At 35.7% G+C, this 27,604-nt stretch overlaps 1 protein-coding gene across 3 annotated transcripts; it reads right to left on the bottom strand.

Annotated features, from left to right (window-relative positions):
• On the bottom strand, positions 1-27,604 carry LOC117123889 (zinc finger FYVE domain-containing protein 26-like). 3 transcript variants are annotated; one of them, XM_033269946.1, is made up of 40 exons: positions 27,048-27,604; positions 26,642-26,726; positions 26,151-26,234; positions 25,382-26,023; positions 24,693-24,857; positions 24,306-24,394; positions 23,960-24,108; positions 22,550-23,404; positions 22,047-22,213; positions 20,836-21,793; positions 20,472-20,589; positions 19,833-20,050; positions 19,467-19,690; positions 19,048-19,214; positions 18,136-18,221; positions 17,749-17,849; positions 17,150-17,242; positions 16,617-16,812; positions 15,176-16,092; positions 14,203-14,430; positions 13,655-13,720; positions 13,158-13,337; positions 12,588-12,683; positions 12,003-12,150; positions 10,743-10,930; positions 10,467-10,609; positions 9,794-9,843; positions 9,318-9,481; positions 8,369-8,529; positions 7,980-8,156; positions 7,430-7,595; positions 7,044-7,136; positions 6,312-6,374; positions 5,535-5,681; positions 5,048-5,245; positions 4,360-4,547; positions 3,100-3,259; positions 2,681-2,740; positions 1,819-2,052; positions 1-1,163 (listed from the first exon to the last, which is right to left on the bottom strand). In XM_033269946.1, exons 1-40 carry the CDS (start codon positions 27,437-27,439, stop codon positions 996-998), a joined length of 8,784 nt encoding a protein of 2,927 aa, XP_033125837.1. In that variant the 5' UTR covers positions 27,440-27,604; the 3' UTR covers positions 1-995. The 3 variants fall into 3 exon arrangements, with proteins under 3 accessions (XP_033125837.1, XP_033125839.1, XP_033125838.1); XM_033269948.1 differs by having other exon boundaries at positions 24,306-24,391; XM_033269947.1 differs by having other exon boundaries at positions 26,151-26,231.

Raw genomic sequence — 27,604 nt, 5'->3', positions numbered from 1 at the left:
TACGTGGTACAAATTTATGCTATTTATTTAAATACTTTCAGTGCATAATTTATATAATTTTGTACATAAGTAGCCTATATTTAATTTGTTATATTTTAATATAAATTTAATATCCTGAATATATTTTAAAATGCATCCCTTCAATTTTCGGATACATATTGGAGTGTCTCTGCAGCTTGACTGTGATTGGTCCGTATACCCCTACACTGGGAGACAATCTTCTACTTGTATTTCCAATAATTGCACAGACTTATTTACCAAGCACATGATCATTCGTACACCCGGATAGGGTGTCTCTATACCCCACCCCAACACATTAATACACTAGAAGGCTTTCCTCTATCACTGCAACACATTCATACACCACACTATACATGCCTTGATCACTACAACACATTCATACAACTGGACTTAAATTCTTTCTTTTTTGCTTAATTCCAAATATTCGAAACTGGAAATTCTATCCGGGCCCCTGTGGCAGCAGCAGTGCATTGCCAGTATCGAGATATACAATGGATATATTGTCCCTTAGCCTGCCTATAATAGGAAGGTTATTGGAGGAGCAGAACAAGTTAAAATGCTGGTCTGGTTTGAACTGGGATCTTCAGCGCAAAAAGCAAGAACATTACCTCTTGGCAAATGCACTTTTTTTTTCCTGAGAGGAAATAGTAGATGGCATAATAATTCAGAGATTCATGCATAATATGTATAAATAATAATATATTGAATACATAAAAGTGTTGATTACAGTTGTTAAGTTTATTCAAACAACCAACCAGTCAATAAATGAATAAATCATTCAATCAATCAACCAATCAATCAATCAATCAATCAATCATTCTCTGGCACCTTAAAAGATAACATAAAGCCACAAAATGCATAATATATGTGCTATATGTTTTTTGTCCTGTATTCTCTCTTCTATCTCATGTCACTGGTATTAAAAAAAAATACAAAAATACATAGAAAGTACTGTATATTATGGGATTGTATAATTATTTCATTCCTTTTGATGCTAGCCACTTGTCGCAGATAGATTTAACAGCGGCCTGGCCCGTTTCTTGGGCAGCGACCGCTATGCGCTTGATGTCCGCTTCGCTTTCAGACTTCACTGCAATCAAATATGCTGATTTCAGCTTGCCACATAATATATAAGCATTCACCTGTAACAGAAATATATAAAAAGAGTGATTAATAAATTAAATGATAGATAATAACACTAATAATAATTTGTCATCTTTACAAAAAAGAAGATTTAAGAATGACAGAACAAACCATGAGTAATAAAGTAGGTGATGATTGTGATTGTACGCTGTGTAAACAGAGTCCACAGCAGCTGATGAGAGATGTGACTGGGACCAGTGGCAACTAGCTTTTGACATTTGAGCCACGTTGACATGAGCTTGGAGCAACTGCTTGAGAATGACATCACAGGGCACCATTCCTACCACCAACCCAGTCTACTGATTTTCTGTACCCCATATATGCCTGATTGTGTGCTTAAGCCTTTGGACTACAAAGCCACATGAGAGTTCATTAGTGAACTCCACATCTAATGATATCGTAAGTAACGATGGACAACATATTTACAACTAGACTTTAAGCTGGGGACTCACTGAGTCGTAAGATGGTTGTACGACAAATTCAACTCTGCTCATTGACAGCGCTAGCCAATGTGACACCTTCTGCTAATTGTCATTGACAGTCTGAATGAATTGTCATTAAAAACAATTTGTTGGGTGCCCCTCGTGGCGTTGCGTTCTTCATAGAATCGTATCAGCCGACGACCATATAACAAACAAAAACTTGAGCAAATACCTGATTTGTTTTCCTTCTCATAAGTTTAATAAGATACTCTGTCTCTTTAGCACACTGAGGGTCAGGAGCAATGACCTTGACGCAAGCACTCAAAATATCATCGCCAGTGTCCGCATCGCAGTATCTATTGCCACAAAGTTTCTCCAAGAATCCTCCAATTTCTTTCACTTTCCGTCTCTCTGCTAGATTTCGACCAACACGGGTGAAAATCACAGGAGCAGGAAGACGATATATCTGTGTACAAAAATAATCAAATTGAAACAGTAGATAATTTGAACTGTTGTTGGTTAAGATCCATACCAGTTTTTTCTATAAACCCCACCCCACTGGAAATAAGTCTCAGGACATTTGTGGGTGTTTCTTGGTGTGTATTGTAACACTTTTATAAAATCTATGCCTATTTTGAAAGTGTGACAATACATGGTCTGTAACAACAATCATGGGTAACTTTCCCCAATCTGCGGCCATGTTTAAAATTCTGAAGATGGTCATGCAAGATTACACACAACCATCTTAAAAAAAAAAAACTCCACCTCCCCGTAACACACCTATTAAGCTCCAATATTTCGTACCCACATTCAGTACAACATGCCAGGTGGCTATCCCTGGTGATGCCTTACTTTATTTTGTCTATCGCATCTTCCCCTACCCCCACCTGAATGCGCCATGCTCTTTTATGCTATGCCACACGCCTTCCTTTAGTTTTGTTGCCTCTGGATGCAAGTATTTCAAGGTATATATACATATCGCAACTACTTGCTGTATAATGAAAAAAAATTAAATATTTTGAAAATAATTATCTTGTCTGTCATGTCTTCGCTACTACAGAGAATAGAAATTGTAAATAAAAGATGGAAATTACCTGAATAATTCTGTAACCAATAGTGAATCCTTGTTCCATTTCCAATCCTACCATTAACATCTATGGCAAATTATTTAGAAAGAAAAGTACATATTACAAATTATAATACAAATATTTAAAAAAATATCAATTTGGTGCTGGCATTAAACATGGGTGATTTTATTATTTTTTAAAGAGGGGTTCTTTTTTGGAGAATTTTTATGTTATTTGGATATATTTGTTCAGCCTGAAACTTAGTAACAAAGAAGTTTGTTATAAAGCTTTGTGAGTCCCAAGTGGTCAGCCTGCGTGCCACTCCTCAAGTTTCATAGACTCAATTTTAGAGCATAAAAGGTCCAATTAGATTAGCTTTGCAGTATAACTCATCCACGACAAATATGACAAAACAAAAATCATTTTATAAAAGAAGAGATACGTACCATGTAAGCAACTTGTGCTTTGTCTTTACCAGCCCCAAAGAGCGTTGAAACATTTGATGATTGTTTGTCAGCATCTCTGGACAGCCTCGATATTTCCAAATGACCAACTTGATGAATACACTTGGTTACTTCTATCTGCATTTCAATCGTTCTTATGTGCCTGTAAAAGTATTTAATAATAATGATAGCAAGTTACTACTGGACATAGGCTTAGCCAGCAAGCCGTCTGGCTGTCTTTTTGACGGCCTACAATTATTTAGGACGGCCACTTTTACCGAGATGGCTTGGACGGCTTGGCTTAATCAGCTCAGCCTAGCCTAATTGGGCCTGGACTACCTTTAGCAAATTCTTTATATTCTTCAAATCTATCGAATATTACATTAAACTAAAGTTAAATCATATTTACGTTTGATAAAAACAACATTTATTGATTGAATTGTACCACCCAATATTCGGTGGGGATTCCCATGGCGTGGCCCCGAATGGGCGTTGCCCACCCATAGGCTCAGTGCCACGCCCACTGGCTTCCATTTTGGACGTCCTATATCGTTTTTCTGGCTAAACCCCAGCTACTGGACAATGCAAAACTGGGGCAACTTTAGAAGTACTTGAGACCGCTAAACAGTACAAGCCCAAAACAAACACGCTACAGATTTATTTAGTCCATAATTTGTGTTTAGGCCTATAACATGTTATATTTAAATAAACAATTTGTTAAAATAATATAGATTTATATTTATTAAAAACATGTGAGGTAATGTTGGCCTCAGTTATTTTGATGGTAACAAAACCTATGAAACAAAAAACAACAGTTACATCTGTCAAGTGCAACAGGCATCAATTTTTGCATTTTATAATTTTTATATTTTTTTACATTGAATTGTTTACTTGCATTTCTACTTGGTTGCTTCAAAATTTCTTGACATTTTAAAATTGAATTTCTAAAAGTAAATTTTATTGCATCATCTGAATATTTTAATATTTTAAATGCCTTTTAATTTATGCTCGTTTTACTGATTTTTTTAAATATTGAACTTTAGACATTTTATCAATAAGCAAAAGTTTATATTGTAAGCATTTGTTTTTTGTCAAAGGGCCCCCACTCGACAGTGATTTAGTTCAATTTTGAAGTGTACCTGTCTCAAGTTCTTTTGTGCTTGTTCTTTGCTGTTTCTGTTTTTGCAAATTTTAATGTTTTTTTTTAATGTTCATAAATAAAATGAAATAAATGAAATGAAATATAAGTTACAATAGACTCACTTGGCAATGTCTGGCGCTGAAAGTGACATCTGGTGTGCAGCTCCTCTAGGCAACCCTCTCATGTCACTCGCAGTTCTCAAGTGGTGTTTTGCTGTGTCTAGGTAATGCAGACGCTCAAACAATTCAGTATAAGATTTAACTCGGTCTTGGAAAAATTTAATACATGTCATCGAGGCCCGCACAAAATCCTGTGAAGGAAATGGAGCATTAGTAAAGCTATTAAATATGTTAAAGTGTAATCTGACTTCTCAATTTCTATGGAACATTCGTAGTTGAAACAAAATTTTTGCCTTATCATGGACGTTCACAGAATCCTGTCCATAGGCATTATGGAATGATATTTATCTTAATTTGTAATAAATATTCATCCTGTCCAGTTTGTTTGAAAATTCACAGCTGTTATTGTATAATAACATTTACTGAAATACATTTTACTAACTTGAGAAGCCTGTATACTGATACAATAACACAAATAGAACTATTATGGTGTTGCAGACAATTATGCTGACAATACCAGAGTAACATAATAAAGTGAATTGCTTTAGGATGCTAAAAATTAATGCTTTTCAATAAAAACATCTCAAAGAGCTTTTGCTTATTTGAAGTGCAAATGCAGCTTGGTGGTTAACTAGCTCCACTCCAAGACTCATAAAAAAATTAGTTAATCCCACACATGTTGTTGCCATACCTTCATAAAAACCTGGAATAGATACAGTACATGGAAGTATCGTTTACTGGTCAGGTGGCGACAAGTAGCTGTCAGGTACGTAGACCACATACTAAAACCTGAGTCAACTAACTTCATCTGCTCTTGTAGCTTATGAATACTGCCCTCTCTAAGGCACGGCATTACAATGCCCTCAAGAAATACAGGGGCTGCACACTTCTGCAAATGCAAAATTAATTCAAATACAGTATATATTTTGAGTAATTTGTTTAATGTATAAATTTTATAGTAATTTCTGCGTTTTATATCAATAATGGAATTATACTATTTGATATATAAGCCTAATCTAAATAAATATCAGTAACATATATTTAAAATTTTGCTTTAAAATCCTGAAGCTAAAGTGTATGGTCATATTCTTCTAAATGTTAATAACTATTGTAAACTATCGGTAGTCTGAGAGATTAAAAAAATAATATGCTGACAGTTAGAAAAATTATGCTTGTACCTCAGCAATGATATAAAACACTGCTTTAGCCAGGTAGTCATGTCTCAGGTAGAACTCCACCATCGACAGATGCGTGCCAAACGTTTGAATGTACCATTTGCACTCTTCCAATGGACCGCTATTCATTTGCTCCAAAACTGACGTTATCTTTAAAGAAAATGGAGAAAAGCTAATGACAATACCGTAAAACCTCTAATTAAAGCCCAATGGGCTTAATCTCGAGATGAAGCCCATCATGAACTGTACATGTATTTTAAAAAACAAAATAAATTTAAAACAAGCTTGGTTTATACAGTGGTTTAGGTGTTTTAATGCCAGTTAAATACACATACTCAATAATAAAGACCGATGTTACAGTGGCCTTACTTATAGTTTTATATTACAAATTCACAAAATTTACAGCATTTATTTTGAAAAAAAAGACCCCCCTCTTTACTTTGCAAAAGTAGCCTTGAAAACAAGCCCATCTAAAAAAAAGCCCATTTAAAGTTCGCAAAAAAAAGAAGCCCAGGGCTTCAATTCGAGGTTTTACGGTATATACATATGACGAAGTAATAATAATAATAATAATAATATTTATTTATATAGCGTATTTTTGGAAGGAGAATACCATCCTTTAATAAACACTTTAACTTTCCTATAACACAAGTTTTTAATTATTATTGACTGCTTAAACACTATTCAGTTTGACTAGGTATACTTATATCATATAATATTATCATGATGGTAAACTAAATTATATGTAATAGTATGTTCCATTCCTTAACAATTCAATACCTGCTTTGGATCAGCAAAATAATCTTTGATATAGCTCGGAGAGGCCTTGCTGATTTCTTGGACCTATAAAAATATCAATCCACAAGTATTCATTAGCCTTATAATGGTAAGAAACGTTTAAAGCCTCCTAAAGAGATCTGCTCTCACCAAGACAATACTTTCATAAAGATACTACCTTAGATAATCAGGTCTTCACTCCACTAGTTTTATAAGGAGCTTTAAGGCTCCTAGATGTTAAAGACATTACACTTAATTTTCAGAGGTTCTGGGCCAATATATATAGGAGCGTGTGGCACAGCATGTAAAGATCTTAAGTTCGAGACTGACGCCTGTCTCATTTGCTTGTGTCCTTGAGCAAGGCACTTTACTTATGTTCACCTCTTTCCACTCATTAGCATAATGGGTACCTGGTAGGATGGTGTGGCATTGAAGGTATTAGGTTGTGCAGGTAAAGCAGCATGATAATCCAAAGGGAGCAGAGAAACTTGCACAAAAATGTGCTGGTTTGACAATTATGTATCCAATGACCTAGGAAATACCATCACCAGCGCCTTTGTATATTCTTTGGTTTGTGTATAGGTGGTATATAAGTACGGATTTAAAAAAAAATAAATAAATAAAATAAAAATATCAGACAAATTTGTATTTATGAATACTTCAATAGTTTAATATAAAAATAAATTACTGGATGCATCACTTTAATTAGTTACAATGAAGATGAAAACGACTTACAGACACAGCTTCTGTGTTGACACATTCCAGAAACTGAAGAATATCTGAGAGCAGTTTTGAAGGTGGTTGAAGACTGTTCTTATCATCCGCAGGCTGTAATAGACAAGCACATAATTACATAATAAAAAAAGATTATACAGATAAGATATTTTCTACCTTCATATCATTGCATTCTAGCACATAATTAGTGAATCTTATCATCAATCTGATGGTTTGAAGTAAGGGGAGGAGTGGTTTGAATTAATATTAGGGAAGCTTTGCTTGAAAAGTGGCGCAGCTGAACCATAAAAATGTTTGAGCTTTCAGTCCTGATATTTTGTATAATTGCATACCACAACAATAACAATATTAGCAATCTTAATTGCAAAATTAATACATTCATTTACCTTCAAGACTCTTTTGAATTTTTCCTTTGCTCCTTCGTAATCCCCTGACCTGAGGCAGCTCATCCCCCAAGAGGCCCAGACAGCTCCGGTGTCCAGCCCGCACTTGGTGGACACTTCCATTGCAAGACTCAAGCGTTCGCTTTCTAATAACCTGTCACGGATCAGTCTTAAAAATCACAAAAATATGTGAGAGCAAAAAAGCTACTTGGGTGTGGAAAAATAATAGCTAATTAGATCAAAATAAAAATAAGACAGCACAATTTAAAACTTGCAAGGAGAGAGCTGCGAATAGAATTTTAAGACATTTTAATTTTGTACAAATTAACATTCTAAATATTTTTTTTTGTACAAATAAACATTCTTTAAAAATATCTATCTTATTAGCTCTTTTAAAAAACCCAATATAATAACTTGCGTCTGTACCATATTTAAGCGTGAAGGAATGCGCGGACCGGTGAGATGTTGCTCTTGTTTAACTTGCTATGTTGTTTAATTAGATTAAAAATACCATTATATTATAAAAACAGTATTTTAGTAAACAAATACTAACCTTGCTGAATCTGGCTTTGTTAATTGATGAATACTGGGAATATCAGGGCAGTTGGCAGCAACAAAATTTGAAAGAAGGTCAACCAGGCTGATGTAAGTATCGCATTGCTCTATGCAGTGGATAGCTTCCGCTTTCATGAACTTCAACTTGGCATCAAATAAAAGCCTAGTGATCATGCTGAAAATGATAACAGTATTAACTGTATATTAACAGTAATACATTGGTGAAAATGTGGCACAGTGTTAAAGCTTTGGGCTGTTAATTCTAAGGTCGTAGGTTCGAATCGGGTGTTGGGCAGATGGCTTTTGCAGCATTGATTGTTGCACAAATAGGCATACTCCAATTCAAAACTAATTAATCATTTTGTTAACGATATAATAACTGCTTACCTGATTAGCAAGTTGTAATCAATCTCGGGGTTGGGAACGCCAGGTTTCAAAGGGCGTAGATTTTCCGACATGCCTCGGCAGAGGTCAAGAATTAAAGAACCGCATTCACTGGGATCGCTATGAAGATCAAGTATAGAAATACACAGAGATGTGCTCGGAGCCTAAAAAAAAAAATTAACTTAATTTTTAATTTAATTTTTTTCATTCAACAGTTGATGATAATGACTTTTCACTCCTTTATATACTCATTTTCATGCTCAGTAATTGGAGTTGCTTTTAGTAATGAGAAACAAGTTCTGGGCTTCATAGGATTTGAGCCCAGGGAAATGGGAAATTGAAGGCAAGCACATGAGCCACCATGTTATAGGCCCACATGATATATATTATTCAGAAAATCATATTTATCATCTCCATGACAAACACCATATCCACAATATCCTCAACCATCCCTACCACCAGCATCATAACCATCATCATTTGTTATGATTTTGGGTGAGTTGAGTTACTGATATTTTGAGCCGCTACTCGTCTAGGGTTCAGTTAATAGAACCAAGTCTTCTCAGATAAGGACTTAAAAAACAGGAGGTCTAGTGTACACCTCATGTGCACTTTAAAGAACCCATTGCTTCTGTCGGAAATGTAGGGGCTACCCTGATGCTATGGTTCATTTCAGCCCCCCGGTCGTTAAATTATGTGAACTAAGGGCCTCTCTATGGCTGCTACAGTAGCCACACGAACCACAACTGTATGTAATTCAGCAAAATGTGAGTTATGGGTTATTCTCCTACCTGTACCGTTATAAAATCGTACCAGATATATTATCATCAGATATACAACAGAGAAATAATTTATGTTAAAAATTTATGACAATTGGAGACATCCATTAAACAAGAGCCACAAAATAAAACACTAGCATTTTAACATTAAAAAATTTAAGTAAACTGTTAACCTGGTCATAGCAGAATTCGTCTCGGACAGTTGTATTGTAAACAGTATCACATTTGAGCTTGAAAAGCGCCTCTGGTGCATTGGGTAATGGCAAACGGTAAGCACTTCTAAGACTGGGGGTTGGTGATCGCCTTAATCTGCGATCAGCAGATCTCAAATTTGTACCTATAATTTAATTAATTCAACAGAAATATTCAATATAAATTCTAGCCAGCTTTAACACATAAGCATTTTATATATTATTAATACATTATGAAGCAATATTGACAATGGATTTTATTAACACTGAGAGTATATATCTGAATCCATGTCAACACTACCAAACTTAATGTGATGCCTAAATATGGTCATGATGACATTACATCATGACCATATATGGGCATATCATGACTACATATAGGCATAAAACATTTTTCTCTGAAGAAAATTTGATAATGTGGACAGAGGTTGATAGAAATATGCAAACAAAGTATTTACCTGATAGGCTCCTGTCTCTCCTTGGAGATGGCTCTTGCCTAATAGAAACTCTAATAAGAAAACACATACTTTCAAATTTATGTGACTAATTTGTGTGATGTGCCCATATATCTGGGTTTGATGATGTCATATTACACCCAAATATGGGCGTATCACATTTTTTTGTTGTATACAATTTGATAGTGTGTACAAAGCTTTAAATTCATTAGTGGACACCTGAACGGTAAGTTAATGCACAAAATAAATCACTCTGCCATTATGTACTGAAGAGTGAAAAAGCATAAGGATGTAGTTATGCAGACATTCATTCAGGGTCTGACTATTCCATTGTTTTCAAGGGGTGTTCTTACATAACAAATAGTCTATCTAGGTAAGTATGTAGTACATCATGGGTATTTAAACTGTAAATTAATGCATAAAATTTATTTTATACATTATCATCACCTAATCATGGATGGATTTATTTGGTGTGAACACCAAGGATAACCCAAAAAAGTCTGAAGAAGAGGTATTTTCAGTGGGGTCCTTTCTTCTTAGCCTCCTCAACATCATGCCCATTAATATCACCATTCATTAAGCAGAATGGTAAAGACAAAAATAAGCTTAATTCATCCCAAAATAATGATGACTCCACATATATAAACTACCAACAATCTAACAGAAGATTAGTTACCTTCTTGGTATGATAAAATGTCTGTAGCAATCATCACATACTCGCACAGGAACCTCGCCATAACCTTTGACAACAGCTTGTAGTTGAGAACAACGCCAGCACACAACACGTCCACAGCGGCGACAATGATGTCTCCTATTGAACTAACATTTAAAATTTTATTTATATTTTATTTCAAATACGTAATCCATTTGATAAACATAATCTAATGTATTGTATAAAGTAAGTTATGGTATATCTAAAGATAATAACTTACACTAGTCATTAATGACTTACCATACTAAAGGTCTCAGTTTTGCAGACCATGCAGACAGTTACGGCTGAGTCTTTCACCCAGTCTTCTTTCTTGGGTGGTGATGAGGGCAAGTAAGGTGACGACTCATCCTTTATGTCACTCACTACAGACATAGTGTCTGCATCTGGGAAAGCAGATTGTTCCTGCTCTTCATCTAGGGAGCAGTCATCTACAAAGATAGGTATTATAATGTCTGAAATATGTACTGGAAATTCAGTGAACCAATCATGTAATTCAACATTGGGTGAAGGTATAGCAACGCCAATGTTCATGCAATTCCAGCTTAGCTCAGTCGACTACACCGGTGGTAGCCACTGTGTGTGCGCTGAACTGTTCTGTAGGTCCCCAGATCAATTCTTATCACTACTCTCCTTGTGTTTCAGCTGAAGGACTGAAATACAAATTACGGTAGCACACCGACTTTTGGATGAGTCATCCGGCGCCGCAACAACCCCCGACGCAGCCGGCAGCGAACCCTGAGATCGAGTGGCAGCCTGAGCTGCCCAATCTAGAGCCGCCGCAAACTTAGTCGGGGGCCAGCGCGCACAAACCTCGCAAGACTCAGCCTTGCTACACGAGCGACACAACGGGCACTCCGAGTGCCGGTCGAGTTTAACACTCGGTTTAGGGCCCCCACACGCCGAGCACAAAGACTTGCGAGCGGACATGCCGATCGAGACTACAATAAACAAAGGATATCTTGTCAAGTTGAAAATAAATCCAAGGCAAAATAAGAATATCTTGAAAAGACTGCTAGTAATTTCCAAGGCTGGGTGTATCCAACTTCGAACAACATCGAAAAGGGAATGAGGACGTTTGTTAGGGAGACGGTTCGCACATGGCGCCTTGGGTCGGACTGTTCCATTTTTTCGAAGGGGTGTTCCGTTTTGGGAACAATGGCAATTAGTCGGTTATCCAGGTAAGTATTCACGAAATAGACTACGGTAGCACACCGACTTTTGGATGAGATGTTTTTAAAGCTGTTGGTCCCAGTGTGCAATATGGCCCATGTGCATGTTAAAAAGCACAGTGCATTCTTCCCACTGGAAACAAGTCTTCGGACTTTGGTGTATCCTTGGTGTGGTTCACACCAAAAATATCTATGTAAAACAAGATAGCTCTGAGGATGGTGTAAAACAATGTGTGTGGGTTAGATAACAAAAATCAACTGACCCAGAACATCAAATTATTTTTCTTCCTTTAACCACACAAAAAAAAGAAACACTGCAGAATAAACTAACCCCAATGTTCGGCAATTGTGTGAATAATCAAAGCCTCGCTTGCGTATTTGGAGACGAGTTGATCGACCGCTTTCTTCCAGCCATTTGTTTCTGGTTGTTTATCAACATACTCATTCAAAACCGTCATTACCTTATTAGCAACAACAAGCTTAAAGATAAAAATAGAACAAAGTAAATAATAATGTATCAATTAATAATAACGTAATATAAAATGATTTCAGTCAACACAAGCGAAAAGATCTTGCTAATAAGACTCAGCATACAGAACATTAAATCACTATTGTCATAATTATTATTATAACCCTCAATAAATATTATTACCACCATCTTAATTTCCAATGTTATTATTATGTGTCATCCAAACTCCTAGATAATGGAGTTTATGAGGTTGCCATATCTCTACCCTAACCACTATCATCATCTTCCTCATTTTCAACTTCACATTGTCTTCATCATCACCAGCATCATATCATGTAAATTATCTTTATAACTACCACTTCCATTATCATCCTCTCCACCATCATCATCAATATTCATAGTATCATCAGTACCATAATGAATTACTGTACAAAACTTTGTACGTACGTCAGCGTTCATGATCAACTGTTCCAGGATCAGTAACGGCTCACTCATCAGATGCTCATACCCAGGTTGTGTTCTTGACGGCATACAAAGCAACATCTTATCAATATAAATACACATAATAAAAACAACATTTGCATATATTTTAATCTAGTATGTGTGTCTGGCAGTGAAAGCTTACTTCAGACATATTTGATAAAACAAGTGTTGTTCTGTGACTGTGGGAATTCGAATAATGCTAAAGAAAACTGTACATCAAACTTTGGTAAAGAGGCTTATTTTAGATTTATCTGATAAAACAAATTGTGTGTCTTTCTAGGTCTAATGAAAGTAGATAAATGCACTTCTTTATCAAAAAGTAAGAGTAAATAAATACAAATTAGCCACTCCTAGGATGGTGAGCGCACATAATAGGATCTCTTCACACAGGCATCTATGAATGGCATTCCTATCCATACTCATCATTGCCTGATTTTACTGATAAAATTAACGGGAAATTATCGACAGAGATTTATACAAATGCTCAAATAAATACCATTATAAATAATTATGACAGATAATACTTGTTGTTACCTTGACGCCAATCCTTGTTGCATTGAATTCTTGAAGTTGATCAGGAGCAATATGGTCAGCTAGGCTGGTAGTCACAAACTGGACAACTGAGTTGATACCCAGTAAGCTTACACCAGAGGTCAGCATCAGTGACCTACACAGTGTGTAGCAGTAATGTTTGTCGTCAATTCCCTCAAGAATCTGGTTCAAAATAAAGAGTTATGTTAATGTTATTTTTTCACCTTATACAGTTGCAGGAAGCAAGTGCCTTTTTGGCCTTCTCAAAAACAAGTGACAATGAAGATAAACAAAAAACGAAAGTAAAAAATATCTGAAGTGAGAAAAAGTTTTATGTTCCTTTCACTGATCCTGATCTAACAACCTTCTGGCAAGACCTAGGGAATACATTTCACCTAAATTTAATTACAGAATGCTACATGTGTATTCCATCACTCTGTATAAAGATGAACTGCATTTGATAGAAAGAAAATGGAGTGAAAAGGAAAGGATATTATCACCTGGTAAATCTTGATGTTTGGATGAATTTCTTGTAGTAATGACATTAAATATTTCTTCTCAATCACCTATAAAATAAAACAGCAAACCATTCTTATTTCTTTATTTCTTTCACAAGTACACATCATTATGAACAATCTAAGCAACTCAATTTCTTTAACAAACAATTTGATCCAGAAAATCTTGGAAAGATGGCTAACCCAAGCAAACAACAGAAAAATACTACAGAAGAATTTCTTGGTTTCCATGGTTACAAATCCATGGTAACAAGGCTTGATTACCAACTAATAATGATGTGTAGTATTATAATCATTTTGAAACTTTGCAGAGATGGTCAGGGGTGGATCCAGAATTTTTCAAACGGGGGGCGGGGGGCACAACATTTTCCGAATATGTAATTAAGAAGCACATAACCTTGATTTGCATTGAAATTTTTAAAATTTAGTGGCAAAACAGGGAGGGGGGGGGGGTAGGCCAGCCCACATTACTGGATCCACCTCTGATGGTACTGTAAAGCAAAAGCTGATTAAAGATAGCATCAATATCTCACCTGTTTCAGTGGTTTTGTGGAATTGTGAAGATTGGCCCAATTGAGTGCGGTCTCATAATCATGAGCTGATAGAATGACTGCCAACACTTGCTTAGGTTTCGCCAATGATTGCTCCGCAATATACTGCCACTGTGAGTAACAATCCATCTCATTAACCAATTCGTCTATTTCGTTGGTGTCTATTAAATCACATGACACTGGTTTGTACTGCTTTGCATATCGTGATATCTATTTTAAGACAATTGCATGAAAATTCTTCATTTTAATAAAAATAATAAATTTATGTTTACATAGCCTCTATAGACTTCATGTTAAAATGAAAAGCCAGAGTAAAACAAAAATAGTAGAATAAAAATGAATGTTACATTTGAATATAATAACATAAACCTCCAAAAAATAATTTTAATATTAAAAATGTTGTCATGTATACACCAATTTATCGGGTCTATTTTGAAACAGCGTGACCAATGTTTTGCTAATTTTCACTGGGGGACATCCAGCAGCCTAGCGTGAGCAAATTTCGTATTTTCCGGACACATCTTTTTTGAGTACTTTGACAACCAAAAACACTGCAGGTTTTATCCTCTTTTCTTTTTTTTGTTTTGCCATTTTGTTTTCAAAGACTAGCCTAGGCCTATAGAACAACAAGGTTGAGCACCAGGCACAGATAAACAATGTTAACTGCATAGAGTAAAATGCCTAGGCCTCTGGAATTCGCCAAGTGGTAGTTGCCAGGTTCTCGGAATTTTTCATTTCAAATTTAGCGAAAATGGCATACAGATGTAAGAAATATTTTATTTAATATATCATTTCTAACTAAAATTATCTCATTAAAAGTTTACAATATATTTCAATTATTTTAATGTTTATAAATGAGCAATTAAATGTTTTAATTGATTCTTTATGGTTTTCCAGATTTGAGTGCAGACAGTACATCTTTAACAGAAGGAAATAATATCAAAATAAAATATACCTTGTTATATATCTGCATTTCTTTATATTTCTGCTTAACAAATTCCAGAAGTGGAGAATCTGCTGATAACTGGAAGACACAGTGCTCAAGTAACTCAAGACAGACTTCAGAGGAGTAAGATGGAAGCGTGCTAAGTACTGAATTTGCCAGAAGGTCCTCATGCTGCACCTGCATTAAGTACTTCTTTGATGTCGTGACATCCAAGCTGCACTCGCTGTTAAGACTTATTAATATGTAGTCGCGTAATGTCACTAAATCATTACAATTATCGTACTGGAAATGTATAAGTAAATCTAATATATTAAGTATTTGTTGCCACTGTCCATTTTCTAGTGCTTTGTTCAGATCACTAGTGATGGCTTCTTGAAAAGTTCTGCTGTCTACCCTTCCAAAGATGTATGAATAGATACTATCGGAAACTGCTGCATCCGTTAGAGATTTTACTTTATCTGTTTTATGGTGATCATTGTGAAAACGGAGAAATACAGCAGAAAAAACCTGTAAATATCTTTGCAAATCAGGGAATCGTTCCAATCCATAGGGAGAAGTTTCTTCATCGGTTAAAGTTGATGTCTCCATTAGTGTGCTGTCACTGTATTCATCAACATGTGTTGACAGCTTCCAATCACCACCACCATCCACGCAACCAACCACCTTAGATATTGTCCATATGAACTGATTCTTTGTCTGCATATATTTTAGTGTTTCTTGGTTTGGAGAAAATGTTGGTTTCTGATTCAATTTTCCATCATCATCATCTTCATTTTGACCGAGAGAGGGAGCAGATGATCGTCTTCGCACGCTTCTGCCATGCGGACCGGCCGCATAACTGAACATGTAGCCAAAACTAAAGTCCATCGTAGTTATCTTAATTTTCAAGCCTCCGATTTTGCTAGCTTCATTACCGGAAGGGTCATCTAAAAAAACATTTAGTAAAAATTTAAGATCTTACATTTTATGTTAATAAATCAACGAATGTCTTTATCCCACTTAGATCTATTACTAAAACACATTTTCTGACTACTCAACATATTTGTGAAAAACATGTTATTTTGATCTTTATATATACAAAGAAAGGCAGGTCTGAATATAATAGTCATGATGAATGATCCAAGTTTTTTCAAATAATATAACAATGCAATGATGAGTGAATCATAGGTCAACAGTAGAACACCAAATTTAAATTCAGAAATCAAATATTTTGTTCAGACCTCAAATTTCAGGTATATTTCACAACAGAAATCAATCAACATTAGAGAGAATTTGAACTAATGGATGTTTTGTATTCAAGTCTGATGAAGGAAAGAGAATTTCTATAGTAACATATCAAATTAAAAATAGTCTATTTCACTAAATGGTATATCAAAGGTATTAGTATTTTTACTAAATCCCACCATACATGATTTGTGTACATCACTGGTTCAAATTGCAAATTGCTTACCTCTATTCTGAACTTCTATCCTTCTAGGCGAACAACTTAGAACAACAGATTCTAAACTTTCCCCTAGTTCGGCAGACACGTGTGCTATCAGAAAGTGAATCAAACCCTCAAAGATACGACCTGACTCAACATTCTCCTGCAGATTTTTACCCGTGAAATCCTTACGAAACCATGCAAGTTGCTGTGGAATTGTTATCTATCAGAATAAATATAAAATAGTCGTGGTTTTGTTGCATGTATGTTCCAGGGTAAGAATAAAATATTCAAAGAACAACTTTTACTTAGTTACATAAATATAATTTAAATAACTAAAATAAATATATTTTGCAGAGTTACATATTTATCATTATGTTCTGACAGGATGGCTGTAGTTCTGTGGCTCTGTTCATGAACCCTTAAGTCAATGCTCTGTTAGTCTCGGTTTAACCCTTGCAAGAGCTAGGATAATTCCTCATGGAAAACCATCTCTCCTTTAAACAAATATAGCCTTGAGATTTGAAACAGTGATTTACAAATATAAATGTGAAGTGTACCTGCATCTTATCATGGTCTACAGACACATGATAATCGAGGTAGGCCCTCATGGCATCTGTCAACTGCATATTCAAATTATCTTCTTCCAACACCTGCAATGTAAACAGAACACTATAAAACAGCATATTAAATCAAGGAGGATTATTGACTTAAGACATTCAAAAAATATTATTAAAAAAAAACTTTACAACATGATGAAAATGACAACGTTATGAGGTTTAATATTTGTTTAGGTATGTAATACTGTTGGTGGTGGGATGATGATTGTGTTAATAGTAACGATGATAGTGATAGTGACATGATGTAGCTGATGAAGGTGGTATTAAAGATGTTGATGTTGGTGAAAGATATTGGTGGTGATAGCAATGATTAATGAAAATGTAAGACATTGATATCAGTGATGATGATGCAGCTGACGATGATTATGGTCATAAAGAAAATGATTTGGTTTTCGTGATGATATCTGTTGTGGTGCTGATAATGATCATAATGTTGGTGCTATATAGCTTTAAATAAATATATATAACTTTTGAGGATTTAATAAAATAAAGTACAATAATAATAAAGACATGTTTTTAATATTATGTCCTACACACACCTGTAGAATAGGTGATGAGAAGCAGCTATTGGCGATCACAAACAGCAACCTGCTCTCAGGCCCAGGAACATATGACTGCCAAGGTAAGCACTTTCCAAGACCTTAAATAAAAAAGATTGATGAAAGGTAGTTCAACAGACTATGATAATATTGATTATCATATTCTTATTTCCAAGCACTCCCTCAAATTGGCGCATTGAGACTAATAATATGCCTTGTAAGTCAAAGTTTGGATTAGATTTTATGCTGTTGTGATGTCTTAATAAAGCTTTCTTTTTCACATTTTAACTCTTCTTGTGATTGTGAATATGAGTTTTTCCAAAAGTGGTATAATGTACCCTAGCTCCATCCCAACTCATAGCATCCTAGAATAATGCAGGCACTAACCTGATTGCAACTGCTTGAGTATTGGCCCAAGTAAAGCTGGCGCTGGAAGATCATTATGGAGAACTGAAAACCGCAGGTCAAATGCACTGCAAGACAAACAATTACAGAATATGAAAATGAAATATTTCACTATCAAGACATACAAGATAATGGCAGATTCCCTTGTTATAAAATGTGAGCTGTCCTGACAAAATGAGTCTTGTGGTACAACAGGTCAATTTTATATATTCAAGAAAATATATCTGAAGCGATATTTCGACAAAAATTGGGTTTCAATTTTTCTGATAAGTTTAATACGTGTATTTCATAGTAGCAACAGTTCCGAGTTTTGCTTTTAAGGCACATTTTGTTAAGCTATTTTTCAAAATTAATAGGAAAACCAATACAAAATTTATCAGTTGTTTGTCTTTGGAGGCAATTTTCTCTTAAGTATGTTTTTAGACATCTGAACTTTAAAATGATCTTACTCCAGTTTTACTCACTAAAACACTAAAATAAAGCTTATATATTCATCTATCTAAATACATCATTAACTCACTTTTCATTTTTTGTACCACAAGACTCATTTTGTCACGACAGCTCACAAATATACAAAACTTGAATAAACAAAGACTATTTTTCCCTAGATTTTCACTGTAGGTTGTTTCAATTACTTTTGTAAGTTCATCTATTTAATTTACATTAAAAATTTAAGGGCATTTGGTGGAGTCAAAAATTGAAAAGCTCTTTACAGCATGTTGTCCTTCTTATACATATAGTGTCTTCTAGCTCTATATTAGATGAAGTTAGCTGTTTTTAGAGAGGGAAAAACAGTTTGAGTAAAGAGGAAGAGCTTGACCTCTGTTCTGTAAACACAATCCTGGATAAAATCATGAGATTGAACTGTACGTTATCAATGACTTGAATGATTACCTAATGACACCGATCTGTCCGACTTTGTAGGCAATGTTTGAATAATATAAGAGCCTGTCCAACGTTGATGAAGAGCAGCTTCCTGGTTCCTGCACATTCCAATCCTTAAGACTTGATTTACATCCCAGAGACTCATGTTTAGTGTGGTTCGTAGGGCTAATGTTCATCTAATTAGGAAAAAAAAACAATTAATCAACCAACCAACCCATCAACTAACCAATCAATAAATAAATTAATTAATTAATATGGACGTTGAAACCAGAACCACAAGACTGGAATGTAAGCACCTTAGCCATCAACCTACGCATGTAACTAACCATACAAGCATATTGGAATGCATGACTAAATTTAAAATCTTAAAAAAACAAAACCTGAGCAAATATTAAAGCTGAGTAGACAAGTCAGCTTAAAGTTCTTACCTTCATTTGTCCCTGTATATGTTCTATAGCTGCATGAACCAGTAACAGATTTAAGAGGTTGGTAAAGAAGCAAATTTTGTCATCATTAGTAAGAAGGAGGTCGAGGTCAACAACCTGGAGTTCACAAGTGGCTGCAGAAATCTCAAACCACTCTGGCATTCCACTCGCCAGAAAGGCACCGCCCATGTCAAAAACACCAGCTACATTAGAACTTCCAATGTGGTCTAAGGAAACAGATATTTTAAAAATAAACTTGCATTTGCTTCTTTATTATTATTATTATTGTTTATTGTTTTTATCATTAAATAATTCATTGAGTGATTGAGAATCTATTAAAAAAATACAATACTGTATTCTCGAACTAACTTTTCATTAATCGGATTAACCTAGACAACAGCTCCTTCACCACAACTCCTGGGTGTCTTGGTTGTTGAGACCATTGTTGTCCAACATTCAAAACAATTTTTCCATCAGTAGTCCGCGACTTGACCACTGGTGGTGAATCAAGTGCAATTATTGGACAGCAGCTTTTAACCATCACATCAACGAGATCAAGTTTTAAACTGCTTGCGATTGTCTCTAACCTGTGAAGAACAAGATACTGAGTAACGCAGAGTGCTTTGAAATATGCTGGCGTAAAGCCGGGCAAACAATGCAATGTTCAGCCAAACAGGCTGCAATGCTACAGAATGTATTCATTAACAATTTGCTGATACTGCCACCGACAATCAGCAGATGTCATCTATTGCTCACACAGAGCAGAGATGGATTCGTCGGCCGACCATCGGTGTGTGCCAGGCTTAGGTGTCAAAAGTCAATGGCTGTCAACTTGATTAGTCTGTTTTTAAGATTTATGGAGAGTATTTTTTGTATTGTTTAGTGAATATATATTTGATTTTAAATGTTTTTTCTTTTAATTACCACATAAAGACCACGTATACAAGTCATCAACCATTACACTAATACTTCAAGTTTCAAAGCATTAAGAGTGATGACTGTACATACCTGGACGGAGGGATATTATCATGGAACATGAGTTTACCCAGCTCCGAGTGAGGGCCTTTGTTTAGCACTGAAAAGGGGTTGGATGACTTAGTTGAAATATTTAGATTCACACCACTACCTAAAACATAATCACAAGCAAAATTATTAAATCAATTCTTTTTTTTAAATATAAATTTTGCATTAAAATAATTCATCCTAATTTAAAGAAAAGTCTACAACCTGACATGCAAAATATGTATAAATTATATTATTGTGAGTGTGACTTCTACAATTTCCTCCTACAAAATTCAATATCCATAAAAATCGAAAGATTTGTTGCCCTTGGCATTTGAACCAAAAACTGTTATTAAAAATGTATTCTCACCTGTATCTCGTCCTTTTGATTCCAGGAGCACAGAAGCCAATGTGTTCACATGATCACATATAGTCTTCATGTAATTCACCTGCTTCTGTGAATGCTCTTCTCTGTGGCTGTAATAATTAGACGATGTCTTGTGTTCTCTGTAGACATTGTTGTCCAGTACTCGCATCAGGTTACTTGAGGCTTTGTGAACTGAACTTGCAGATTGTTTGGATGCACGAATTCTGGACACAGGTGATCTAGTAGGCGGTTTATCCCCATCAGCTGACAATTCACTAGCAAGATGCTTAATAGAAGTTGACATATCCGATTGCCACCTATAATGCTTTTGAAGACTAGTGGCCTGGAGAGGTCTACTGCCGCAAAGAAGGAGTTCTTGGACACTTTGCTTGATAAACACTCCCTCACCGACTACCTCAGAATCCATGGGTGGGCCTTCAACCCTCACAGCATTGTACAGACCTTGAAGGAAGTCGCTCACACCAAGTAGAGTTGTCTCACTGCTTGATTTCCCAGTCACTGTCCCCTTAAGTGTGCTTGAGATGACAGAGCTCTCCCCTCTGTCAAGAAGACTCAATGATGTCTCATAGACTTTACATGCTGTGCATGCCAAGTCAAGAGCAACCATACTTGCAACATTTCTGCTCTGTAGGTGCTTATGAAGTTCTGCAAGGCCTGTCTTGTCTCTCAGTTGTGGCTTCATGTTCACTGGTTTATACAGATTTGAGGGAAGTCTTGTTAATATTTCATCTACAATGTTTCCTGCGGACATGGCAGAGACTGCTGAGCCGGCAATATTAGCAATGACTCCCAAAGAGGACTTCTTAGACCTAGAAGTGGAGGACATTTTGTTTACACTGACATCTAAATTTTGAACTTGCTCAGTTGCTGAGATCCAGTGTTGGGCGAAATTCACTTCAGACACTTCACAGCCATTTTCCATTTCAAACATTTCGATAACCTAAAAAAATTTTTGAAGTATAAATTGCAATCTTTAATGGGGGAGGGGGGGGGGAGAATGAAAACTAATTAAAGGCACAAAACAAAGACATTTAAATATTATTTAGGATGGATGTAATGGTTATATGGCCTTTAAGCTTCGTTGTTTTTGGTGTTTGATGTTTTTTGCTATATGGATTTAATGGTGAAAATGGCTTTAATGTTTATTTTTTTGATCAATTAGTTAATATTAAGAGATCTGCATAAGTCACTACCTGCTTTGCTTTGCGAAATCTCCCTTTAACCATACAAATCCGAACAAGCATCTGCTGAGTTGAAAGCATACACGAAACAATACCTTCACATCTAGGTTTTGAAGATGAAGTAGAATTTGAGCGACTGCTCAACCGCCTCCTTCGTCTGTAACTGTTAGTTGACATGGCTACAAGAAAACATTTGATACAAAATGAACATCTAAATATATATACAATATCTTAATTAGCAGCTGTGTTCACTGCTGCCACAACTCTATAATCATGGCTTTTGTATGAAGGTGAATTATCTGCAGGTTTCTGGGTTATATGATCACACCTCAACTCCTTAATAACACCATGTAGGAGAGTATATAGCTTCACAATTGAGTACAAGTAATTGTGTATACAGAACTTTACTGTCTGTGTAGTAAAAATTTGTTGAGGTTTCGACCAGGAGAGATCATGGGAATAATATCAAACATAAAATATCAAATCCATAAACTCTTGTATATTATGTAACATACCTGAGTGCTTGCTGTTGTTATTTGGTTTCTTGCGCATGTCTAACTTTTCATAATCATCCTGTACATCCTCATTAATCAATCTTCCAAGATCTTCTTCCTCGATGTAGCTACTGTAACTTTCCTGACCTTTAACCTTTTCCGAAACTAACTGGAATCGCCACAGAGCTTCATTTGTACATTTTTCAAGCCTCACAATCCTCTGTTTTAATTCTGTGTCAGATATAGAACACTTTAAGTGTTTGTGAAGATGTCTTTTTCCCTTAAGATTATATTCATCTAACTTCTGAGTATCTGTCATGCCTAGGTCATTCAAACACTCTTTGAATACCTTCAGAAAGAGATCAACAACATCTGGTGATGCTAAGAACCCAGGTGGGGACGCCCGTTGTGTTAAACCTGAGATGCTGCTGCTGGAACCTGATTCTAGTTTCTCAGAATTGTTTACCTCGGAGCTACTAGTGGTCTTAAGCCCATGTCGAGCATAACCAAAATGTTGACTGTGCATCTGTGGGCAGGCATCTTCTAAAGAATCATCACCTTCACTGTCCGATTTCACAAGACAATCCAATCGCTGATCAAATCTCACAAACAAAAGTGAGAAAATATTCTCAAGAACTTCAACACGGTAATTCAGAGGGTAAATCTTCTTGAGATTTTCTCTTGCACACATCAGATCTTTATGAATATTGACTGTGTGTTGTGGTGACATGAGGTCAGTGTCCATTCCACTCACAGCATTAATGAACCCCTGCATTGCAATGAAACTCAAGTACACTGCTACATCTCTTGCCTGTTCAACTGACTGTGCACCTCCTTCGCTTAGTTTTCTCTCCTTCCACATTGATTTTACTTCTTCTGAAAAATATTATTATTGTTCATATTCAACACAAATTAATTATTACAAATTTGACAAGAAGTTTTAATAATGTATGGAATGACTAGGAATATATCAAGAGTTTGGGAGGGCTGATAATTTGGAATTCTTGATGCTCCATAACCAAGTCTTTTGATGAGGCATGGGGAGTGGGTACTGATAAATGGGAACAATTGGTACTCTAGTACTGAAGCATATTTATAAGGGTTAGGGAGTGAAGAGCTGATGTTGTGAGACCCTTGATGCTCTATAATGAAGCATATTTATAAGGCTTAGGGAGTGAAGAGCTGATGTTGTGAGACCATTGATGCTCTATAATGAAGCATCTTGCAAAAGCACGACTGTACTACATACGTCTAGCTATGTAAGTGTTTTGAACTTGATCGCACGGCGGCCTTGCCGATATTTGAAGACCATGATGCTGTTACAAAAAATGGTGCGGTAAAAAATTTTTTTTTTAGATTCCCGCATCAATATTTTGCAAATCTAACCATTTTTTCTGTGTGCACTTAAAGAAAATAACAATTTAAGCTCACCTTTTGTTGTGGTTCCACTAAGCATATCAATGACATCCACAGGATCTAAGGCAGTTAAAGAGCCACAACGATGGAGAACACATAGAGCTGACTGGTCACAGTCTATTCTAACCTCAATGTCCATTGCATCTTCAAATTCATGCATAGCACTGAAATTAAATTACACAGTACTGGTCTTTAATTATTTCTTAATAACCTGAAAAAATAACCATATTAACACATACATTTGCATAGATAACAATGTCTTTATTTACAAGCAAATTCATCCATCCATTTGTCCATCTAATGAAAGTTTCTTAAAATGCTAAACACCACAAAGATATTGTTACATATTACTGCTACCAACCTTGTTTTATCCAGACTCCATCTGACTAATTCCATACAAAATGATAACCTCTGACATGCTGCCACCAGAAGGGAATCGCTGTGGCTCTGCTGGATATAAGACATTAATAAAGAAAAGTCTTCAATAAAGCATTCGATACAGTGTAAATATACATGGAGATAGCAAATGAGCAAACATTTTTTCATTCTCTGGTTCTCACTACTAAACTGATATACAAAACAAGAACTTAAAGTACATTAAAAGGTAATTTTATTATTTATCTTGCTTTTGCTATATTAAAAAAAAATTATATACAGTATTATGCTAGGTTCTGTGGAAAAACACCCTATACTAAATATGCAGGCCCCAGCTCATAGGAAATTCAAAATTACACACTGTTATATCTACCTTAAAATCAATTGCCTTGAATAGTTTTCTAGCTGCAGATAAAGTTTTGACTTTTCCCAGACCTACCAACACAATGAACACTCTGAGATTTGATAGCTCTCTAGGAGCCAAAAGCTCGACCAATTCACCAAACATTTCTTCTTTAATAAATGACATACAGGATTCCTGATGGGAAATTCACATGGTATTAAAATTGGCATACAGAAACAGTTCCATTTAAGTGATATGAAAAACAAGGATAAAATGTAACAAAACGTAATATAGGCCTTGCCAGTAATTTTTTTTTATTAAATTAAACATATTAAAATTAATAAAATTGGTTTGATTATTACCTTATTTTTGTCTTGTTAATAATACTGTAATCGATTAGACAATAATTAAAAATTCTTTCTAATACAGTAATTACATTACAGTGCACCCTCCAATCTAAGACCCCTCTATTTTGAGACCACTTTTTCAAAGAACCAAATAGCAATCATCAACACAAAGCTAAACCCTCTAATTGCAGACCTCTAACTTTCAGGTCCCATGGTGGTCCTACATTGGCGGGCAAACTGTGTTTCAATTTTGATACTTGTAAATCAATACACATCTCTATAAAGCTTGGGAGTGGAGTGTTTTTTGGGTTTTTAGCTAAATTTGAACCCATGACCTTTGGGTCAGATTGCTAAGTAAAGTGAACAGTTTACCACAATCATTTCCAACACATGCTGTGTATTATTCCATGATTGAAAAAACAGCTGCTTCCAGGCATCTTTTCGATCCATTCTGTTAATGGCCAACATAGCATAAGCATTTATAACATCTTCTCCTGCTTCCAGTCTGTCGCTTGGAACAGATCTTCTTTGGTAGTTCATAAGGAAATTATTAGTCACTTTCCTGCATAACTGTAGAAACGGCTCCTGCTTACAAAGAATACACGAGTAAAGATTATGTAGCTGCAGAACGTGACGGTCCATTGCCAGATGTAACAGTTCTCTGCAGAGGTTGCCAACGTTCTCCAAAGCTATGTCTAACGGCCACAGAGTCTTTGCTATTACATCATAGACCCTCTCACACAAAGTATCAACAGATATCTGAGATTTATTGCTTGTCAGACTAACTACAAGTTCTGAAATTGTTAAAGAGACGGTGGCATCGTATAAGCTTGGTGGTGTAAAAGACGTGTGAAGATATTTGATCATAGTACTTCCAAGCGTTGTATCTTGGGTGAGAATATCCTGGAGGAGTTTTTTACAATCTCTAGAGATCCTTTGGTATTCCTGGAGAGTTTGACTATTTGGTGATGATGTTGCTCTGATTGTAATCGAGCAGAAATACTGATATAGCTCCTGAAAATCGGAAACATAGAATATTTAGTCTTGATATATATCTGGTAAATAAATGCATGAATGGTAAATTTTGTCTTGCCTATTTTTATTCATACGTGATAGAATGATACAGTACTGATTGAATTACCTTTAGGGTTGAAGTGTCAGCACCGAATTCCTTGCACATTAGTAGCATGAGACTAAACTCGAGGTAGTGAGAAAGGTTAGACTTCTAAAATAAAAAAGATATTAATTGATGTACAACAGTATAACAGAACACAAAACTTCATAAAAAGGAAAACATGGTAAATAATTAATAATAATAATAATTATCAGTTGACCACATCATTTCATTTTTAAAAGAACATATTAGAAGATGTTGAGAGAAGGAATGATATAGATAGAAATGGGTAAGGTTATTCATATTTAGGTCAATAAACATAAGTGCCTTATTATAATTATTATTATTTTTTATTAATCCTTCGTGCTCATAGGCAAGAATTTAGAACTGAATATTCAGAGATGGCCTCCGGCTTGTGGGAGGCAAGCACCAAACTAACTGAACTAGAATTTTGCATCCCTCTAAAGCAGCATTATACTACATGAATATATCGATTGATATCTGCGAGTACGACATACTTGCGTGTGACCACATTTTCCTTGTAGCAATTGGAAACACAACCATGCCAAATGTTGGGGAGAGACCACACTATGTGAACCAAAGCTGTGAAAAAAAAGCCAAAATTGAAATAATAATATTAATAATAATAATTTTAAATAAAAATGAAACACATGAAAGGTTAAAAATGCAAAAACATTTGTGAAAAGAGGAAGCTGAATCACCCAAGTGAACTAGGCCTAAACATTTGTTTCCAATAATGTCAAAAAAGTGCCAAAATGACCTTTGGAGTGGTGAAACAACACGGGATAAGGCAACTGAGGGCAAAATGACTGCGATTGAACTGACACCGCCAGGGGCAAAAAAACCTGTTGCCGATGACCTAATCAATCACAAGCGAAGACAGCATGTACAATTCACTTTTACCTGGACTTTTCTGGATTTCTTATCGCCCATAATACGATTTTCTCAACCAACAATGCCTCTTTGTTATCATCGTTCTCAGTTGCATATCGGCCTCCGTCAACTAATTCATCTAGGCCTAGGTGTTCTTGCTCATAACTAGCTTCTTTATCAGAAACCTTTCCGGAATGAGTCTGTCTATTTGTATCTTGTGCTTCCACATTCCAAAAAGTCTGAGCGCAAGCCCTGGCTAGCTCCCATTGCCCTAGCTGAAAATACTTTCTGAATGAAAGAATCGAGTGCCTGAGCAATACATTGCGGCCACTACTACGGAGAGGCCTAGGCCCAGGCCTAGGCTTCGATCCATTTTCCGAGTGTGGAAGAGTGGAGATTGACGCTATCATAGCAGTAGACATTTTCTGTCATAATAGAAAGTCAGCACCGGTAGCTGATTAATGAGTTTTCTAACCATATGAGTATCATAGTCAGATACAGGCAAAGCGTAATAAACGGAACCCAAACACCGTCATCTGACCGGTCACATGTACGTACCGCCGTCCGTGTTTCCCGTGTTTTGGTCA

This window comes from Anneissia japonica, unplaced genomic scaffold, assembly GCF_011630105.1.
Source record: "Anneissia japonica isolate Jap-2015-1 unplaced genomic scaffold, ASM1163010v1 scaffold287736_len1891122_cov214, whole genome shotgun sequence".
NCBI classification, from domain to species: Eukaryota; Metazoa; Echinodermata; class Crinoidea; order Comatulida; family Comatulidae; genus Anneissia; species Anneissia japonica.
The sequence above is the reverse complement of the archived record's forward strand: the minus strand, read 5'-3'. Positions and strand labels throughout refer to the sequence as shown.

Excerpts from the sequence above, each read along its gene's own strand:
- LOC117123889 (XM_033269946.1), bottom strand. The coding sequence starts at position 27,439 with ATGTCTACTGCTATGATAGCGTCAATCTCCACTCTTCCACACTCGGAA. Across the intron at positions 20,590-20,835 it reads ATCAAAAGGACGAGATACAG|GTAGTGGTGTGAATCTAAAT; the intron begins GTGAGAATACAT and ends ATTATGTTTTAG. Across the intron at positions 6,375-7,043 it reads TCAACACAGAAGCTGTGTCT|GTCCAAGAAATCAGCAAGGC; the intron begins GTAAGTCGTTTT and ends ATATTTTTATAG.